The following is a 19,910-nucleotide window of genomic DNA, read 5'->3' on the forward strand; positions in this document are numbered from 1 at the left end:
ATTCTAATTCTTTCTTCCGATTTAAAAAAATCGGCGTTTCGTAGAAATCGATTGCAGCGACGTTCGCGACACATGGGAGATACCGCACGATCTGAAACGCTTTCTGTGGCCCAGGAGCAATTAAAAAGGTGCCAATAAACAACGTGAAACATAACAAAACAGAAGCGAGACATTTCCTGTGAAAATACTCAGGACGAATCAATTCCCCTTAAAGCTTTGGATAAAAAAAACGCAGATACAATTGAAATTTACAAACTGTTAAATGTTAGGAAACGTTGTACAAACGATACACGAAGCAACTTAACGGTAAATGATTTCAAAAGGCCACAATGTTTAACCGATTTTATTTTATTGTATTTTGTGCATGAATCAATATGCTGTTTACAAAGATGATTGACATACAAAAAGTTCACAGTATCTTTATACTGTTCGATAACAAAATAAAATTAACACATTCATTACATGATTACAATAAGAAATAAAAACGGTTCTATTCCAATTACATTACATCACAGTCACATTCTCTAATGGTATAATCAGCATCTGTTGAACATCATTAAGTCATGTTTCGTGTTGTTTAAAATACCGTTTCCAATGACATTGCTTAACACGTCATTCCTGTGAGCCGGCAGTATTAAAACCGTGGCAGCATACACTAATTACAGGGTGCAATGGCAAGTAGTGCTTTACGTGGGTTAAAAATGCTCAAAGTACTTTGCAAACACCCCTGCACTGATAACCTTTAGGTACAGATTAACAGGGTGTGTTTACTTAGCAATAATAAGACATCAGTATGATACACTGATCAACCTGTTTAAAGATTTTTGTAACACTAATTTCTGTGTGGGGAAACTACAGAAATGCATGAAATGCAAATAGATGAATACATTACTGCACGAGTCGATCTGCAGCAATAATACGTCAAAGCATTAAACGGCTGTTTGAATACTGTACTGCAAATACGTAAAAAAATGAAAAAGCCATTTTGGCATATATTATGTACCTATTCTGGTACAATGCTATTAGTATATATTATTCAAGGTGTCTCAATAATAATAATCACGTTGCGTTTGAGGCACAACCAGTTGTTTTCACTCCTCAAATGGTCAAACCATTTTTTTGGAAATCCTATGACAAGGGGCTAAGTTGTATGCGCTAACAGTACAGCAAAGTACAAAGTGCCTGCAAAATCGTCTAATTAAGTTTACGTAACCTAAAAAAATATTTTTCTTAAATACGATGAAATATGATATAAATGTAACATAACAACATGTGTCCAGGTCATGAACACAAATAATAACATATGGTAAGTGCTACTGAATAAAGAACAGCAAATATGTCCTATGCAAAGTAGAAGAAAATTAAATTCATTTTAAGTAGCAGCAGTATACGAACACGTGATCTTTTATTTTTAAAAAAAGCCTGTAACTCTTATCGCTGCCAGATGGCAAAACACCATGGACCATGAATAAATTACAGATTTATTTGGAGATTCAGGCTCAATGGACTGGGGATAATAAAAGTTGGGTTTATAATATTGCATAAAAAGGAATGTCTATGAATCCTCTTTAACAAACGTGGCAATTTGTGTGTCTCTAAACAAACCTTCCTTAAAAAGAACGCAACCGCACGACCCGAGGCCACTCTGACACACTGGTGGAGTGACGGCGCGTCACAGATTTGCCGCAATGTGCACGTCCATGTTGATCTTCTCGACGGCAAGCTGGCACCTCTCGCGGTGTGCTTTCAGCATGTTGGAGAAGCGAAAGCGCTGCCCGCAGGCGTCGCACGAGTACGGCTTCTCCCCGGTGTGCGTGCGCCGATGCCGCTTCATGTTGGGCCGGCTCGTGAAACTCTTGCCGCATACCTCACAGATGTAGGGCTTCTCTCCTGTGGAGGGCAAGAGAAAGGTTTGCATTTGGAATTAGCCACTAAAGCGTAGGATTATGCCATTGAGCTGTCTAGCTCTCTTTGTGTTTAGCTGCTGCAGAATATCCCAGGGCGTGGAGTGGAACATTGGAAGCCACCCAGAACACGCAGTACAAGCTGAAAACACATTGTTGATCCACAAAATAATTAGGTCCTCCCAAGATCTAGACCCGATTAGCTAGTCCGCCTTTTCAAATTCGACTGTGATGGCTTGGTTGATGTCCTCGGGCTATGTCTTCCCCCACCCCGACTAAGCTCCCCTCCCTCTCATTTTTTCCTCCATGTTTGACACTTTTCACCTGTTAAACCGAGTGAGTGGTGATGCACTGCAATACTGGTTTAGTCATTGAGGATGGAACTCAGTGTATTTGATCCTTGATGTATATTTTAATTTAAAAGTTTAAAAAAGAAATTGTTTATGAAGGACAAAAATAAAGCAGCTGCAGATATTGAAACCACAATGTTGCACATCAATGGCGTGTTTCGTTAACGGAGTACTGACCATCTATTTGTGTGCAATTAAAACATTTTTCCATTACATGTTTACAGAAAATGCAACATGCTATTACCAAATCACTTGGAATGCACATGATTTCGTCAGATCTCATCTGAGCTCGTAAGCCAATCAGTGTAGAGCCTGAATATTGCTTGGATTGGCAAACATCTTACATAAACAGGTGCCACAGCCTGCGGAGTTATGTTTAGAGCAGCCGAGGCTAGTGCAGCAATAGCCCTTGTTTTACCGTACATGTCTGTACCTCTCCACTTTCACAAACCCATACTGACCAGTGTAGTGAAGTATGCCAAAAGAACACACCACGACTTTCACGGCATGGGGGAGGCTTTCATCCAGCACGTACATTGACAAAAGAACTGTGTACACGTCCATGTGGCAAATGCACACTCCAAAACCTACCAGTGTGTACTTTTAAGTGCTCGTCAAAATACTGCTTCATGCTGAAATCCTTTCCACACCATTGGCACATAAACTCCTTGTGGCCAAGGTGCACGCTCATGTGGTTTCTCAGCTGATATCGGTACATGAAGCACTCCGTACAGCTCTCAAACTGCATGGGTGGAAATGCACGAGGGAAAGAGAGGCACAGAAAACATTCACAAAAACACAAGCAAAGCAGAAACCATTCACACCAACTGTACGTGCTATTATAAAACACATTGTAGAATGTTATTCCACTCGAGGTACACAAACATACCTTACACTTGTACGGTCTGAGCCCAGTATGCTTCATGCTGTGAACTTTAAGAGACATGCTGCGCTTGAAAGATTTTCCGCATGTCTCACATGTGTACGGCATATCCTCACGGTGCGCTAGACAATACATTGAAAACAACTTTAACAACGGCTGCACACCCACAGACAAAGGCATTACAGAAGAACCTCATTACAACAAAGCTGGCACATTGAAGTTTCTACATTCAGCCAAACCAAAAGTCTAATTTAACTCTTTCCAATAGCGTCTTAATTTAAATTATAAAAAATGTCAAGCTTACTTCGAGTTTTTTGTTATAAGAAGGTTCTACTGTAATTAAGATTGTACATTTTCATACGCAAAATCAACACAATACACCATTGCACAACAAAAGTTAAACATTCGTTCCGACTCCAATGCGGGATTCATTCACAATTTCTAAGTGAATCCATACTCACCAACCAAGTGTTTTTTAACTTGAGCCACAGTGTAAAACTTTTTACCACAGATATCACAGGCCACACTCCTCTCTGTGAGACTGTGCACTGTCTTAATGTGTTGCTGAAGGTACCAGAGTTTCTTAAATTGCTTCTCACATGTGACACACTGAAACAAACCACAGGCAAAGGTAAATTACGCATAATATGTTTACATTGTTCAAGCCCAATTCTGATCAAGTATAATTTATAGAGTACATTATTTTTAAATGTGGGCAATATATTTTCATAATTCTCACCTGAATGCTCTTCTCACAGTCTGTTTGCTGATGGAGCCGCAACTCCTCTTCCTTCACGAACCTCTTTTCGCACCTCTCACACACGTGGCTTCTCTTGTGGCTCACAGTCAGGTGCTTCTGTAAGTAGATCTTGTTATTGAAGACCCGCTTGCACTTGCTGCAAGGGAAGCGTTCCTTTTCTTCAATCTTCTTCACCTTCCGAGGTGTCACAGGGGGCCTCTTCCTCTTGCCTCTCCTCCGCACGTCCTTGGAGGTGAGAGGAGGGCGACCGCGGCGGGGTCGGTGTTTCTTTTCATCTTCACTGCCCGGTTCCTCCTGCTTGATTTCCTCATTTAACTCTTCCTTCACCTCTTTCTTTACTTTCTTCCGCTTGCCTTTAGATCTGCTTGTGATTATATCTCCGGAGCCCTGTGAGACATGTAGAGTCTGGTTATTCAAATTCAACTCCACAATGATCTGCTTGTCGTCTGGATGCAGATAGGACCTGGTGCTGCGACGCAATCCATAGTCAAAGTTCTGCTCATCATCGTCCTCCTCCTCCTCGTCATCATCTTCATCATCCCCGCCGCTCTCCCAGTCTCTGTCGCTGTCAGAGTTTTTTGCTTTGGTCGACGCGTCCGAATCGGAGTCTTCTGCATCGCCATGATAAATGATGTCGTTGTCTTCATGGGGCTGCGCATGCTGCCCCTCCGCGGACTGCCCCGGGTTGGTCAGGCCCTCCGCGCTGGCCATGTTGGAGTCTGCCACATCAAAGGCCCGCGTGTTTAACAGCTTCTGGCAGGACTCTGCGAGCTGGTCGAGGTGCAGGGCGCGTGCTGTGCTCATCACATCCTGCACGTTGCCTTTGGTGACGTGCACTTTGGCCGTGTAGATGAAGCCCAGCACGTGCTGGAAGCCACGCGCCGACAATTCCTGCAGGCGCAGTTCCAGGCGCTGGCGGCCACGACCGACGGACGGCTTGAGGCCCTCGGTCGCAAAGAGGCCGCCGAAGAAACGGCTCCCTGCAGCCAGCACGCCCCGGTGAGCGGGGAACTTGTGCTGCCGCTGCTTCTGTTTGTTCTTGTGCTTGTGTCCAGCGCCGGTGCCCTCCACCACAACCACGTCCACGTCGCACAGGTGTGGCTGCTGCAGGCGCTGCTCGTTCAGCTGCTGCGTGAGCCGCGCCGCGTGCTGCTCCACATCCTCTCGCAGCGTGTACTCTGGCACCGGCAGATCTTCCACCCTCTCTGCCCTCAGGGTCTGATTCTCCAGTTTAATCTGAACAACAATAGCATCAGCTTTTCGATCGTACCAACATAATGGAAACTAAAATGGGTACATGTCTACAGATGTAAAATAAGAAGATTTTTTGTTTTATGAAAGAATGAAAAAATTGGTGATATGTAGTGAAAGACTTGCTTAGGAAAAAATAAGGTCCAAGTTTATGGAAGGTTGAAATGATTAGTTTGCAATATGTAAACTTGGCACTGACAGAGCCAGTGTTTTACCTATATTAAATGTTACAATTCGCTCCCCATGTCCTGGGCAGCCTCTACAGCAGTTGTGCTTCATGCCATAGTTGTGGTTCTTCTCACGCAATGGAAATAAAACAAACAAAAAACAGTAAATGAAAATAAAACAACACAACAGAATAAATGCACGATGATCAAAAAAACAATGGTTAAAAAAAGTCACGAAAAATGCTTCAAATGAAGATGTCATTTATGAATCTAAAACACAATATCCATGTAGGGTCTATGTCAATCCACTGCTGGATGAGCGCCTCGCCACTACAGGCGGGTCTTGGGGGGGGGGAGTTACGTGACCACGATGATCAGTGCACATTGGTGAAGGCGGGTTAGCATCGGCGATGGAGCTCAAGTACAATACAATGGGATTTGTCTGCACTGCCCTCTGCTGCTCACAACGCAAGGCCGCCAGATGCTTACAGCACTTAATTTATGCATTGGTGGTCGCCCATCCATCCAGGCACTATCCAGGTTCATTCTGAGATCTGATGCATTCCGGGCGATTTGGCCATATGCACACGCACAAACTACTAAGAAAATTCAACGGGTTCGTCGAGAAATCCATATAACACCTTCACCTGTACGAGTTTAAAAAAATCTGAATTTGTCACAGGTATAAGGACTTCCCGCCCACCGTGCACGCGCATACTTTTTACATATATATCTACCCATCAAGCAAATGTGACATTTCATTGCCATGTTGAGTGAACACATTTTAAACGAGGGCACACATCGGAGGCGACGCAGAAAAGCAGCGAGAATAACGCGGCCGCAGCGGATCAGCATGGGGTCCTGCTCGCAGTGCCGTCACACAAAAACGTATCTCCAATGCCAGCTTAGCTCCTCCTGTACGGGGGGGGGGAGGCAAGCGCACACAGCCCAAACAGAATGCGAGACCCGAGCGAATGAAACCCCGGTGTGTCGTCGTGGCCACGCTGCTGCTAATTAAGCGAGCAAGCCAAATAAAGACGAGGCCGCCTCGCTCCTACCGCACCGGGGTGGGTGAGTGGGGCGGGGGGGGGGGAGCGCAGGTACACGGCCAAGAAATCAGGCAAGAGTCGGGGGGCCCGAGCGCGACCAGGCCTTACGCCCAACAACAGCGCGCGGATTAAAGCCATCAGTTGCAACGGCGTGTTACCATCTTCACGGTGCCCCCGCAGTCCCCGCTAAGCGTGCAAAGTAGCGGGCGGCGAGGGTTCGTTGTTGCGCTTGAATGTGGCCCCGACGAGCCGAGTAGTAATCTGTGAGAAAGGTGAGAAGAGAGAGAAATCTCCCGGTGCGGGGAGCCCAGCTCAGAGCGAGCGCGGGGGGGGGGGGCCCGGCACATGGATGCGGGACTCGGGGCGTCTGCGTGCGGCACAAGACGGCTCACTTTGGTGCGCTGAGCAATCGGCATCAACGTGTTTTGACAGCTGTCAGCCTTGGTCACTCCACTGCTAGTTGTGGGGCAAGATGAGTCACTTGACACCAGCAGCAGCAGCGTTATTGCCATTGCCATCGTCGGTTCAAGGTCAATTCAGGTCGTGTGAGTTATTAGATCGTACTTTTGACCACGATGGTCAGTGCAGGCAACCCCTTCTGAAAAGGTCTCGAGACACTGGAGCTTTCCTGGGTCATAATAAAAAGAGCATTAAACAGTTAAAACAACGTCCTGCTCAAATGTGGTCCCAGTAAACAAAAGCCAACTTTGGCCCAACGTCTTGTGTTGACTCGGGTCCTCATCACCTGCTCACAGTCCTGGGACAGTCTTGGGTGCGAGTCTCTCCATAGGCCAGCCACTGTTGACTACCCCATGAAGTGGTACTAGATTTATCGACTCCCGAGGGATGATGCGCTGACTCGCACAATCATTTTGGCTACCTCGCCGGTTGTATTAGTATGAAACTATCCAGTCACTCTCACTAGTGTATTTGATTGAAAGTAGGCTATCTAATTCCACTCGGAGGATTCAAATAGCTTTCTATTTTAAAATTGTCATTAATACATTTTCTAATGGACTTATCAACATGGCCTGGTCTTAATGGATTTTTTTTTTACATTTGATCAGCGGTTATTTTTGGGGTTCCAAAAATATGCCCAGTCAAGACTAGGTCACGTATTTTTACATCCCAAATGTGTAAAAAAAAGATCACTCGGTAATTGAGAAATATGTATCAATTCTCTTCCTGTTAACCCATAAGGTTTCCCCGTATTCTTCTAAAGGGGCATTGAGTTTTCAGGTCCAAACGGCGCACAGCCGTTTCAATACGGGCAAAAAAATGTGTATTTGTGTTTCTCTCTTATGATGGGACTTTGTAGGATGAACGTTAAGATTTATAAGGATACGGGGTGACCAATAATGTCTAAATTGGTCTGTAATAAGGTAGCCACTGATAAGGGCTTGACAGGTGTGCAATTCTTCTTCCGACTAGAATAATGAGTTTCAGAGTGCACAATAAGCCACTGGTGTTTGCCTTAAAATTAGTGTACTGCATGCACCCAAAATTGTTGTTTTACACAGACTATGGGCAATCAGGTCAGATTTACATCCTAACATGGATGAATTCGTGTGCATCTATACCAGTTAATGCCTATAAAATTTGTCACGGTGGGTTGACTTTCAGAATTCCAAGATCGTGTCCTTTGTTGTCTTAGCAGTGGGTTAACTACATTATCATCTCAAGGGGTTCAGCAATCGGTCCAGTAGGACCCACAATATTTGATTTGCCTGGCACGGTCTCGAACATTTATCGTTGTAGGGGCGACTCCGTTTTCACAACATACAGCCATTACAGCTCCGTTCGTACCTCTTTGCAATATTACGTTACTGCTCTAATTAAATAAAAATGTGGAACACAACTAAGAGCAGTTTCATACAAGTAAATATAAACCGCATTTTCAGTAACATTTTGGTCTTTTACGCTGTTGAAAACATATCTTATGGTGGTTGTGAAGGGCCCCCCCCCCCCAACTCGTAGCTTTGGCCACCAGGGGTGCCAAGGCACCCAATGCCCCCAACGCTTGTCACGCCACGTCCTGGCTTCCATGCACACTCCGACATCCTGTTAACTTGACAAAGCCACGCAGTTGGCGTGGACTCTTCCCCCACCGCCTCTTCATAGCTCAGGACATGACCCCACCACCCACACCCTCTTGTGTTTGCAGCCGCACAGGCTGCACTCTAAAGCTCTGCGCCTCTGCCACTGCCATTGCATCACAGATTGTTGTAGTACGGAGTAAGACTGATGGCCTTAATCTAAGTTGTCTTGTGGTTGTTGTTGTTTGACTTGCATCCCACTGGGAATTTTGCACACAGCGTTGGTGTACGGTGTTTTTTCTGCAATATTTAGCTGTCGTTTCTTGGATTTTCTGTTTGCACTTAGTCACATATTCACTTTAAGATGTTTTCTTGTTCATGTTTTTGTTTTGTTTGTTGCGGTTGCACCCGATTCAAGAGCCGAATGGCTCACAGGGCTTCACCGAATAAATGAACTTGAACTTGGCTATTTGAAACTTCCTTTGCCTGCGGCCGCAGTATATCCGTGCGTCCCGGCGCATCTTGCCGCTTGCACGGTGCTGTATTCAGGTTGCGGGGTTGGTGGGGATGGCCGTGGCCGGGTTTCGTGCGCGTTTTCTTCAGTGATGCAGGAGAGTGCAGCAGACGAGGTGCCAGCACCGCCATCTTGTGAGCTGCACATGTCCAGGAAGACGGCTCTCGATGCACGACACACGTGGGGGGCCCCCACCCCCCCATGGACAAAGCCGTCTCCCCACCCCCCTTTCATGAAGTCCACCCATACCCCCCACCGCTGATGGTGCAGTCCATGCGGTGGGGTGGGGGGGGCTCCTGCCAGAGTGTTTTTACGTCACTGCGGGGCATGACGATTAATTACAGAATTCCCGGCGACGTTATCGTCAATTGTTCTGCATGCAATGTGCCCCCCCCCTCCCAACGCAGTGGGAGTGTGGTTCATTTTTTTTCGATGTTCAAGATGAACTGGTGGCACACGGTGGATTGATCTCCCTGCAAATGTATATCCACTTAAAAGTGCTACAAAATATAGTACATTGACCAAACGTAAGTTATCATAAAACAGTATCAAGGATGACCTTTTTACCCCCGGAATTAAAGGCGATTTTTTATAGAATATATTAAAAAGAAAAAAACCCGGCTTCAATGTCATTTACCGTAAAGCCTCCTCGATAAAGTGTGAATAAGGCTAGATCAAAGTAGCCCTTGAAAAAAAATCCCTTCATTCCTCAGCACAAGATCACGTATAGTATTACTCGTCCAACTACCATGGTCATAGATTCACATGTAAATAAACATCTGTGTGATACAAGGAATGAATCCAAACCAAGATAGGAATCAGTGATTTAAGTAATTATTTTTGTTCCTGTAATCAAATACATATATGCAGGTTACACCTAAATTATTGTACAAGTGGCATGTTGGGAGGTAGGAGAGATTATAGAAAATATTCCATATTGGCTGGAATTGCTTCGTCACCGTCCGTATAAAACAATGTTAATTGCCACCATACTTGTGTCTTCAATATAAGGTTATGCTTTCAAAAGATGTCAGTTTAGATTGTTTTTATTACATATCTATATTGATTATATATGCACTGTGTAGATGTGTTTACAGACCCTTAAATCTTTTTTCAAAGTTATTTGCCAATTTCCATACACGTCACAAAACAACACAAGCACATCCCACTGCACTGTACCAATCTTTAATGGGAAACAATTTAGAGTAATAAAAAAAGAATGTGCAGTTATTTAACAATGCCAACAAGACCATTAACCATTCTCATAAGACTCTTACCACCCCTATCGTGCTCCGGCCCAATGCTTGCAACTACTCACGAGATGCACGGTTCATACATGGCAACAAAATCTCATTTGTTGCCCATTACATTTGCAAAATGTAAATAACTATACCAAGGCAGTGAATAATCACACTGAATATTTCGTGCAAGCCAAGGGGCTGTTTAAACAAAATCTTCATGTTTACTGGACCTCAAGGTGGTAAAGCTATGGAAGGGTCAGCCATAAATCTCAGTATTAGCAAATGGTGACTGCAGATACTCCCTGATGCATCACAGGATCTCGAGGCATTTTGTCCGATGTCAGAGTAAAGATCTAAAATAGCTCTGCAAGATGTAATTTTTAGATTTTGGTTCAACAAAACAAGTTTCTGGTCATGGAAATAACACCAGCAAGACTCAATGCAATCATCAGATTTCAAAATGGAACAGGTTGTGACCAGATAATATTAAGCGCTCTTTCAAAAAAAAAAAACTGGATTGTCACAGTCGCTTTACTGTGCTGGGAGCTGGAGCAGCGTGTGCTGCCCCGAGGGCAGGTAGGCTACACCTCGGGACTTCGACAGCTGCATGGCGATGTCTTCTGCCGCCTCCAGCTTGCGCAGCTCAACCAGGCCTTCTCCAGCCTCGGATATCGCCGTTGCGATCAGCTGTGCAGCCTTGGCATCACCCTCGGCTGCAATGATGGCAGCCTTCTTTTGCTGCTCCGCCTGAGAGGGGTCATAATGCACCAGTTAACAGCTGTACGAATGAGGGAGTCAACTTCAATATCTGGGAAGTTACGCTGAAGATGGCAGACCCTGGGAAGGAGATTCGAGTCAGGATTGCCTTGGGGAAAAGTGAGATTAGGCAACAGAGGATACTGCCGATTAGAATGAGGAAAGTTAAAGAAACTCGGGGAGAGCCTGTTATGGAATAGAGTTGAATGTAGCAGAAACTTGGACTAGAAAGGAAGACATAGAAAACTTGGAAAGGATTGATGTATCAAATGGAGGCAATAAATCGTCATAAAAAAGGTAATTAAGCAGATTCAGGAGGACTTGTCTAATTATACCAGAAAAGGTTAAATATGTGGATTGGGTACATTCTCAAAGATAGAACCTTGATGAACAAAGTTCCGGAAGGGTTAGCTGCTTGATGAATTGAAGGCAGGGGGGGGATTTCCAATGAATTAAATAAGCCTCAGAGCAGACAAATAAAGAATCAGAGCTCAAGAGTATAATACAACGGTAAAGTCACGTATAAAGATAAAATAATAAATTAAATAATTGCATACTATTACTTAATTTATTATTTTATCTTTATACGTGACTTTACCGAAAGAACCAAAGAGTAATTCCTGCAGTCAGGAAAGCTCCAAATTAAGATATAATACAACGGTTATACATTATTTCAGTGTTCAGACATTTAGCCAACATCAGTTGTTTGGCTGATTAAACCATTGAGGATTTTAAATACCACAATTGTAAACGTGTCAATGAAGCTAAAAACTCACCCTTTCCACGACGAAGCGTGCTCTCTCCGCCTCCTGCTGTGCTACTTGCTTGGCCTCAACAGCCTGTGTGAACTCTCTACCAAAGGTCAGATGAGTCTGTAGACAGAAGCACAAGTTAGTGAGATCTCCAAAACCATAATCAAAGGATACATGTCAAATAAAAAAAAAGTGAGTGCGGGTGCTTTTTTTTGAATTCCAGTGAATGACATACCAAGGAGACATCATCCAAGATGAGCCCAAATGTGGCTGCTCTCTCCATCAAGTCATTGCTGACCTGCCTGGACACCAGCTCTCGTTGGGTGATCAGCTCTCCAGCATCAAACCGAGCCTATAATATAACGTGTGAACATATGCAAAGTCGTTGAAATATTCAACAAAAATAATTCAAGCTACTTTAAAACAGCAGCAGCTAATGGATACCACATGGTCTAGAAGTGGTTAGGGTAAGAAACTTACCACAACAGCCTTGAGGACCTCAGTGGTGATCGAAGGCAGCACACGTTCATCATAGTCCTCACCAATGCTCATGTAGATTTTGGGCAGCTGGCTAGCGATGGGCCTGAACAAGATCCTCAACGTGATGTTGACATTCTGCATATCTGAAAAGGCCAAACAAAGTTGTGTGAAATTACTGAAAATACACTCCATTCATATATATTTTTTAAGTGTTCCATATCACATGGATGTCATCCCTAACCAAGAATAAGAGCAAAGCACCATGGCACATCATGAAACGTGTGTTGATGGGTACAATCTACTCGGGATCCATTGAACAATTCCACTTACCTTATTTTAGATCAGGAGTCAAAATTGTGGCCATATTATTTGATACTACAGCAAGATGATAAACGTATACCAGTGTCTTCCTTGTTAGAAATCTTGAGTACGGTAGAGCCAACATTTCCCCTACCGCTTATTGTGCCTCAAGGAGTTTTGTGGACTATATGGATGATTTCTAACTATAGTGAAACCAATATACATGTCTAAAAGAACATGGCCACATTATCTCTTCGAGTTGGTGGTTTAAAACGGCTGTGTGCATTATATTACGGCTGTGTGCAGTATTACAATGTCATGTGACATGCAAGGCATGATGGGAGGACTGTAGCTATGGTCACAATCATGCCTTTGGTGGTCTAAAATAACATTGTGTATTATTAATTCTATTTGTTTATAACCTGCACTCAGGTTGTAAACAAATGGGTTTCATCATTTTAATAAAGTATTAGAAACGGTCCACTCACCTTTGCTACCAGTCACGACAGGCACATTGCGAGGTCGAGAACGGCAGTCAAATATGATCGGCCGCTGAACCCAGGGGATGACAAAGTGAGTGCCTTCGCCGACCACCAAATCTTGCACTCCACGGAATCGGTCGAAAATGACCGCACGATGACCTCCCTCCACTGTCAGAAAGGCAAGAAAACCAAAACACATTAATTCAAATGAATGCATGAACAAATTCCAGTAAGCATACTGTTGTTATACATCGTTCTCGGTACCTCCGTGCAAATAGCTGCAGTCTGTCCTCATTGCAACCCAACATTGAACACATCTTCTCCAAATAGACCTGAAGGACAGCAAGTAGTACCTCCACCGCAGGAGGTACAAAAGTAACAACGCTTCCCATCCAGAAGGCCAATTCTCATTGCCACCTCCCCTCATCCAATGGCAGGCGAGTTATGTTGCCGTCACAAACACATGATCACAATTCTGGACAAAATAAACCTGACCCTCAAAACAGGCACGTGTAGTCCACATGCCTCGGCCAGATGTGTTACTTGTTCAGAATTGTTGAAAGCCCGAGGTGGTTATTGAGTGCTAAAACTAGTAATTAGCACGGCTTGCTATATACGGTGCGAAAGAAGTTCACACATACATACAGGGCACGGGGCTTTAAAAAGGGATGATGGCCGGTGGTCGAGAAGATGACGAAATCGCTACCAGGGGGAACACTCCCGACAGGACGTGAACCACGGAGATGGAGCGATTAAAGCAGCTCTTTAGCAGGAGATAAATGGATTGTTGCATTACACGACCGTGAGATGACGGCCGATTGGGGAGTCGTTAATGATCACAGCGGTTGACAATGCCTGCAACTAATGGTATCATAACCTTTAGTTAATACAAGTGAAACATGTACTGTACAAGAATAACCTTGGTTTCAACTTAGCCAGGTCATCACAACCACTGACATCCTTGCACAGTGCTCATGTACTAGCCAGGGTGAGATATGACGCACACATGTGTGCCCAGCGCATTCAATTTAAGGGTTGGTGGACCACGTAGAGACATCGAATAACTTCCAAACTCGCCACACCACAGCAACGTGGGTTCATAAACCGGTCTGTGTGGTCAGAGTCGTGGCTTCCCTGCCCACGTGTGTCAGCGAACCAGGTAACCTCGACCTGCCATAGATGTCATCAGCGCTGTATGTTTAAACCTCCAGAGTTATATCCTCAAAACGTTCCGTGTCTATGATAAACAAAACATGTTGTTAGTCTTTTTGATTTAAAGCTTTCGTGACTGCAGGGATTCATATTCTTGGTTCTTTCGGTAAAGTCACGTAGAAGGGAAATAATAAAATAATAAAAAATATCACAATAAATACATTCTCACGACGTTTCGACTGCAACACAAGCAATCATCAGCAGGTGTTAAATCCACAGCAAAAAAATTAAAATGTTCTTGCTGTGGATTTCAATCTTGATGATGAAATCCACAGCAAGAAATTTTCAAAATTTCTTGCTGTGGATTTCACACCTGATGATGATTGCTTGTGTTGCAGTCGAAACGTCGTGAGAATATCTTGCTTTATATTATTATTAATTTATTATTTCCCTTCTACGTGACTTTACCGAAAGAACAAAGAATATGTTGTTAGTCCTTCAACATATTATCCAGCAACATTCGGAAAAGCAAGTAAACTCTGGAACCGGTTTCAACCTTCAGGTCACATCAGCAGCCAGGCCTGTAAAATACATTCTGCCCAGTTTTATGATCTCGATTTGAAGCTTTCGTGACTGCATAGATCCAAACTCTTTGGTTCTTTCGGTAAAGTCACGTCGGTATAAAACAATAGATCACGACGTTTCGATCGCAACACAAGCGATCGTCATCAGGGGAGACAATTACAGCAGGAAAACTGCAGAAGCAGGCGAGAGAGCTGCAGTTTTCTGACGTTATTGGGACGGGCACTCCATATACACTAACGTGTACACGATGGGGCCCTGTTCAACGCAACCGATTGCAAGACTTTTACCATGTGATAATCAGAACGATGGTGGTGGTTGTGGTGTTATAATGTGTTGCAGAGCACGAGCTCAAAACCTCAAAACTAAAAAAGTTATAATAGTCTTGAATTGAACAAGGTTATACAGACGTGGGCATAAAATAAGAGGCGACAATGGGTGGGAGAGAATAGCAGAGTTCTGACCTGCAGCAGTGTGGTGGTGTCTGGACACAGTGTGGATGAGACGAAACGACTGTCAAAGTATCTGGCGAGACTGTACGAACGAATCCTCGCCATGGGGAGGAGGTGGAATCAATGGCGATGTTAGTGGTAGTGGTGGTGGCGATGCTGCTCCCGGCCGTAAAATCATCTCCCTCTTTTTACTTTCTTTCTTTTAAAGAAACCCCCCCACGTCCACCAGAAGTCCTCTCACCGTTGTACAGAGCCGTGTTGACGATTCCTCCGGCCACCGCAAGACCGAGGCCGACTTTCCCCACCGTGTTCAGGATCCTGGCAGCGGCCGCCATGCTGACAACGCGTGGTGCAAGAGAAGAGGAGGGGAAGGTCACGGCGGGACCGCGGTGACGTCATCCCGTGTCGGAGTCGCGACGGAATTTGTGGATGGCGATGACGTCATGTAGCCGTTAATTACGACGGCCCCGCCACCGGCCATCTTACGTAGGGAGCGGTGAGCACGTGGCAATTTAAATCAAAACAAAAAATGTGTTAAATCATCAAACACGTTTCAAACGTGTGTGATGATTATCAGGCCCCCTTGGTGTAAAGTGGAATTTCTAGGTCTTATTCTATCATACCTATCAACTCCTTATCACCTTATTACAGACCAATTAAGGCCTTATTGATCAGCCCGTGCCCTATAAATCTAAACGTTCGTCCTTCAAAGTCATCACAAGAGAGAAACACAATTGTTTTTGCCAGTGTTGAAACGGTTGTACGCATGGAATTCAATTTCCCTGTGCAAAAATACTGGTAAACCGTATGGTTTGACAGGTATGATATCTGACCACTCTGTCTCCCTGGCCTATTTATGAGCTATGGAATGGGCCCATTGCCCGAAACGTCGCAAATATTGTCTTTTTTAAACCACAGGAGTGTTTTTGAAGAACGTGTTGAATTTTTTTTTATATGTGCTTGCGCACCATTGCCAACGCAGCAGCATCACCAGATAATGTCTAAACATACGTAGTAGGAGTTGGGTTTTTGTTACCCACGGGTTAGGCTCAGCGTTGTGTTTGTGCTGCACTCCTGAGGAACGCGGTTTAATGTTGCAGTGAGAGTACAGTTTTGATGATAGTTCTATTGTTGACAGAGCCCACGGCAACCCATATGGAGATGGCCGTCTTGACCTCCTATTTGGAGTAAAATATTTTGAGTTCTTACACAATTTTTGCATTACTCTCCTCCTCCAATGGGAGTCTGTGGGTCCGGTTGTGAAAACAATCGACTGCGCCCGGACCACTTTGTTACTGAATCCCAGCCAATGTCATGACTTGTCTTCCAAATGACTCAGCATTTGCAGGCAAAGTAGCACTGTAGAGACCATTTTTTTTAAGTTATGTTTGTTAACTTTTATATATTTATATTTCATTCAATTTGTATCAAAACCACAACTGCCACAATGGAAACTCAAATTATTGTTTTTTTTTTATCAATTTAACATTGCCGCTCATTGCATCACCTGTACTTTCATTGATTGCTATATACATATATATAAACAAATCTAAACCCATATGTTAATTTGCTTCATTTTCTCTCTCCCCCACGTTAGGGGCCGTCCATAAATGACGTCACGCGATTTTGGACGATTTCTGACACCCCCCCCCCCTCCATCGTCACACGGCGTCACAAAAAGTCAGACCCCCCCCCCCTCAAATATGACGTCACAAAGCTCTGCCCCCCCATTTTTTTTAAACATGCTTCAAATCGCTTTAAACTATTGCCATTGTAGTGCGTAATTAATGTGGCGCTGCACTCTGATGTTGTTGGAAAAAACATTTATTAAAGTCTACTTAATTAAGTAGAACGTGTTGTTTAAATTTATTTAAAGTTGCGCATTTTGATGTGACGTTACATTTCTCACCCCACCCCCCCATCGTCACACATCGTCAAAAATGTTTGACCCCCCCCCCCCGGTGCATGACGTCATTTATGGACGGCCCCTGATTGTATAGGGGGTGTTGCTAGACAAAGTGCAAGTCAGCGCTTAGTCTAACTCACCACTCACATTCACTGTCATCACCCACATTCACTCTCATCACTCACATCCACTCTGACCACTCACGTTCACTCTCACCACTCACATTCACTCTGACCACTCACATTCACTCTCATCACTCACATTCACTCTCACCACTCACATTCACTCTCACCACTCACATTCACTCTCACCACTCACATTCACTCTCACCACTCACATTCACTCTGACCACTCACATTCACTCTCACCACTCACTTCCACTCTCATCACTCACATTCACTCTCACCACTCACATTCACTCTCACCACTCACTTTCACTCTCACCACTCACATTCACTCTCATCACTCACATTCACTCTCACCACTCACTTTCACTCTCACCACTCACTTTCACTCTCACCACTCACATTCACTCTCATCACTCACATTCACTCTCACCACTCACTTTCACTCTCACCACTCACTTTCACTCTCACCACTCACATTCACTCTCATCACTCACATTCACTCTCACCACTCACTTTCACTCTCACCACTCACATTAACTCTCACCACTCACTTCCACTCTCATCACTCACATTCACTCTCACCACTCACATTCACTCTCACCACTCACTTTCACTCTCATCACTCACATTCACTCTCACCACTCACTTTCACTCTCACCACTCACTTTCACTCTCACCACTCACATTCACTCTCATCACTCACATTCACTCTCACCACTCACTTTCACTCTCACCACTCACTTTCACTCTCACCACTCACATTAACTCTCACCACTCACTTCCACTCTCATCACTCACATTCACTCTCACCACTCACATTCACTCTCACCACTCACATTCACTCTCACCACTCACTTTCACTCTCACCACTCACTTTCACTCTCACCACTCACATTCACTCTCATCACTCACATTCACTCTCACCACTCACTTTCACTCTCACCACTCACATTAACTCTCACCACTCACTTCCACTCTCATCACTCACATTCACTCTCACCACTCACATTCACTCTCACCACTCACTTTCACTCTCACCACTCACATTCACTCTCATCACTCACATCCACTCTGACCACTCACATTCACTCTCACCACTCACTTTCACTCTCACCACTCACTTTCACTCTCACCACTCACATTCACTCTCATCACTCACATTCACTCTCACCACTCACTTTCACTCTCACCACTCACATTAACTCTCACCACTCACTTCCACTCTCATCACTCACATTCACTCTCACCACTCACATTCACTCTCACCACTCACTTTCACTCTCACCACTCACATTCACTCTCATCACTCACATTCACTCTCACCACTCACTTTCACTCTCACCACTCACATTAACTCTCACCACTCACTTCCACTCTCATCACTCACATCCACTCTGACCACTCACATTCACTCTCACCACTCACTCTCACCACTCACATTCACTCTGACCATTCACATTCACTCTGACCACTCACATTCACTCTCACCACTCATTCTCATCACTCACATCCACTCTCACCACTCACATTCACTCTGACCACTCACATTCACTCTCATCACTCACATTCACTCTCACCACTCACGTTCACTCTCACCACTCACATCCACTCTGACCACTCACATTCACTCTCACCACTCACTTTCACTCTCACCACTCACTTTCACTCTCACCACTCACATTCACTCTCATCACTCACATTCACTCTCACCACTCACTTTCACTCTCACCAGTCACTTCCACTCTCATCACTCACATTCACTCTCACCACTCACATTCACTCTCACCACTCACTTTCACTCTCACCACTCACATTCACTCTCATCACTCACATTCACTCTCACCACTCACTTCCACTCTCATCACTCACATCCACTCTGACCACTCACATTCACTCTCACCACTCACTCTCACCACTCACATTCACTCTGACCATTCACATTCACTCTGACCACTCACATTCACTCTCACCACTCACTCTCATCACTCACATCCACTCTCACCACTCACATTCACTCTGACCACTCACATTCACTCTCATCACTCACATTCACTCTCACCACTCACGTTCACTCTCACCACTCACATCCACTCTGACCACTCACATTCACTCTCACCACTCACATTCACTCTCACCATTCACATTCACTCTCACCACTCACTCTCACCACTCACTTCCACCACTCACTTCCACTCTCAGCACTCACATTCACTCTCACCACTCACATTCACTCTCACCACTCACATTCACTCACTTCCACTCTCAGCACTCACATTCACTCTCACCACTCACATTCACTCTCACCACTCACATTCACTCCCACCACTCACTGTCACCACTCACATTCACTGTCACCACTCACATCCACTCTCACCACTCACATTCATTCTCACCACTCACATTTACTCTTACCATTCACATCCACTCTGACCACTCACATTCACTCTCACCATTCACATTCACTCTCACCACTTACATTCACTCTGACCACTCACATTCACTCTCACCACTCACATTCACTCTCACATTCACTCTCACCACTCACATTCACTCTCACCACTCACATTTACTCTTACCACTCACATTCACTCTCACCACCTACAGACATTTACTACTCGTACTCAAAATTCACTCTTCCCCCATTCGGACAACGGCAAGATCCGTCTGTTGAGAGCACGTGCTGCCCTCCAGTCCTGTATTCGCGAAGTGCAGAAGCGCGTTTTATCCAGTAAGGTGGCGCTCCACTCATTCACTCCTTACAAACA

At 44.6% G+C, this 19,910-nt stretch overlaps 2 protein-coding genes across 2 annotated transcripts; both read right to left on the minus strand.

Moving 5' to 3' along the window:
- Positions 1–342: 342 nt before the first annotated feature.
- On the minus strand, positions 343–6,692 carry LOC133344852 (zinc finger protein 652-B-like). The gene is made up of 6 exons (XM_061555103.1): positions 6,523–6,692; positions 3,877–5,133; positions 3,599–3,746; positions 3,144–3,259; positions 2,846–2,996; positions 343–1,890 (listed from the first exon to the last, which is right to left on the minus strand). Exons 1-6 carry the CDS (start codon positions 6,523–6,525, stop codon positions 1,673–1,675), a joined length of 1,893 nt encoding a protein of 630 aa, XP_061411087.1. The 5' UTR covers positions 6,526–6,692; the 3' UTR covers positions 343–1,672.
- A 3,391-nt stretch (positions 6,693–10,083) lies between these two features.
- Positions 10,084–15,521, minus strand: PHB1 (prohibitin 1). The gene is made up of 6 exons (XM_061555104.1): positions 15,353–15,521; positions 12,932–13,093; positions 12,144–12,286; positions 11,899–12,015; positions 11,688–11,783; positions 10,084–10,902 (listed from the first exon to the last, which is right to left on the minus strand). Exons 1-6 carry the CDS (start codon positions 15,444–15,446, stop codon positions 10,687–10,689), a joined length of 828 nt encoding a protein of 275 aa, XP_061411088.1. The 5' UTR covers positions 15,447–15,521; the 3' UTR covers positions 10,084–10,686.
- Positions 15,522–19,910: the final 4,389 nt, after the last annotated feature.

Source organism: Lethenteron reissneri, chromosome 20 (genome assembly GCF_015708825.2).
Source record: "Lethenteron reissneri isolate LAM-NWPU_2019-01 chromosome 20, ASM1570882v1, whole genome shotgun sequence".
Taxonomy (NCBI): domain Eukaryota; kingdom Metazoa; phylum Chordata; class Hyperoartia; order Petromyzontiformes; family Petromyzontidae; genus Lethenteron; species Lethenteron reissneri.

What these genes read in the sequence shown, in the direction of transcription:
- LOC133344852 (XM_061555103.1), bottom strand. An exon ending in ACTGTGAGAAGAGCATTCAG is followed by an intron (nt 3,747 to 3,876) that starts GTGAGAATTATG and finishes GGTTTGTTTCAG; the next exon opens with TGTGTCACATGTGAGAAGCA. An exon ending in GCACTTAAAAGTACACACTG is followed by an intron (nt 1,891 to 2,845) that starts GTAGGTTTTGGA and finishes TGCCCTCCACAG; the next exon opens with GAGAGAAGCCCTACATCTGT.
- PHB1 (XM_061555104.1), bottom strand. Translation starts at nt 15,446, where the DNA reads ATGGCGGCCGCTGCCAGGATCCTGAACACGGTGGGGAAAGTCGGCCTC. An exon ending in CAACACGGCTCTGTACAACG is followed by an intron (nt 13,094 to 15,352) that starts GTGAGAGGACTT and finishes CCTTTCTGACAG; the next exon opens with TGGAGGGAGGTCATCGTGCG. An exon ending in CACGCTTCGTCGTGGAAAGG is followed by an intron (nt 10,903 to 11,687) that starts GTGAGTTTTTAG and finishes GACCCCTCTCAG; the next exon opens with GCGGAGCAGCAAAAGAAGGC.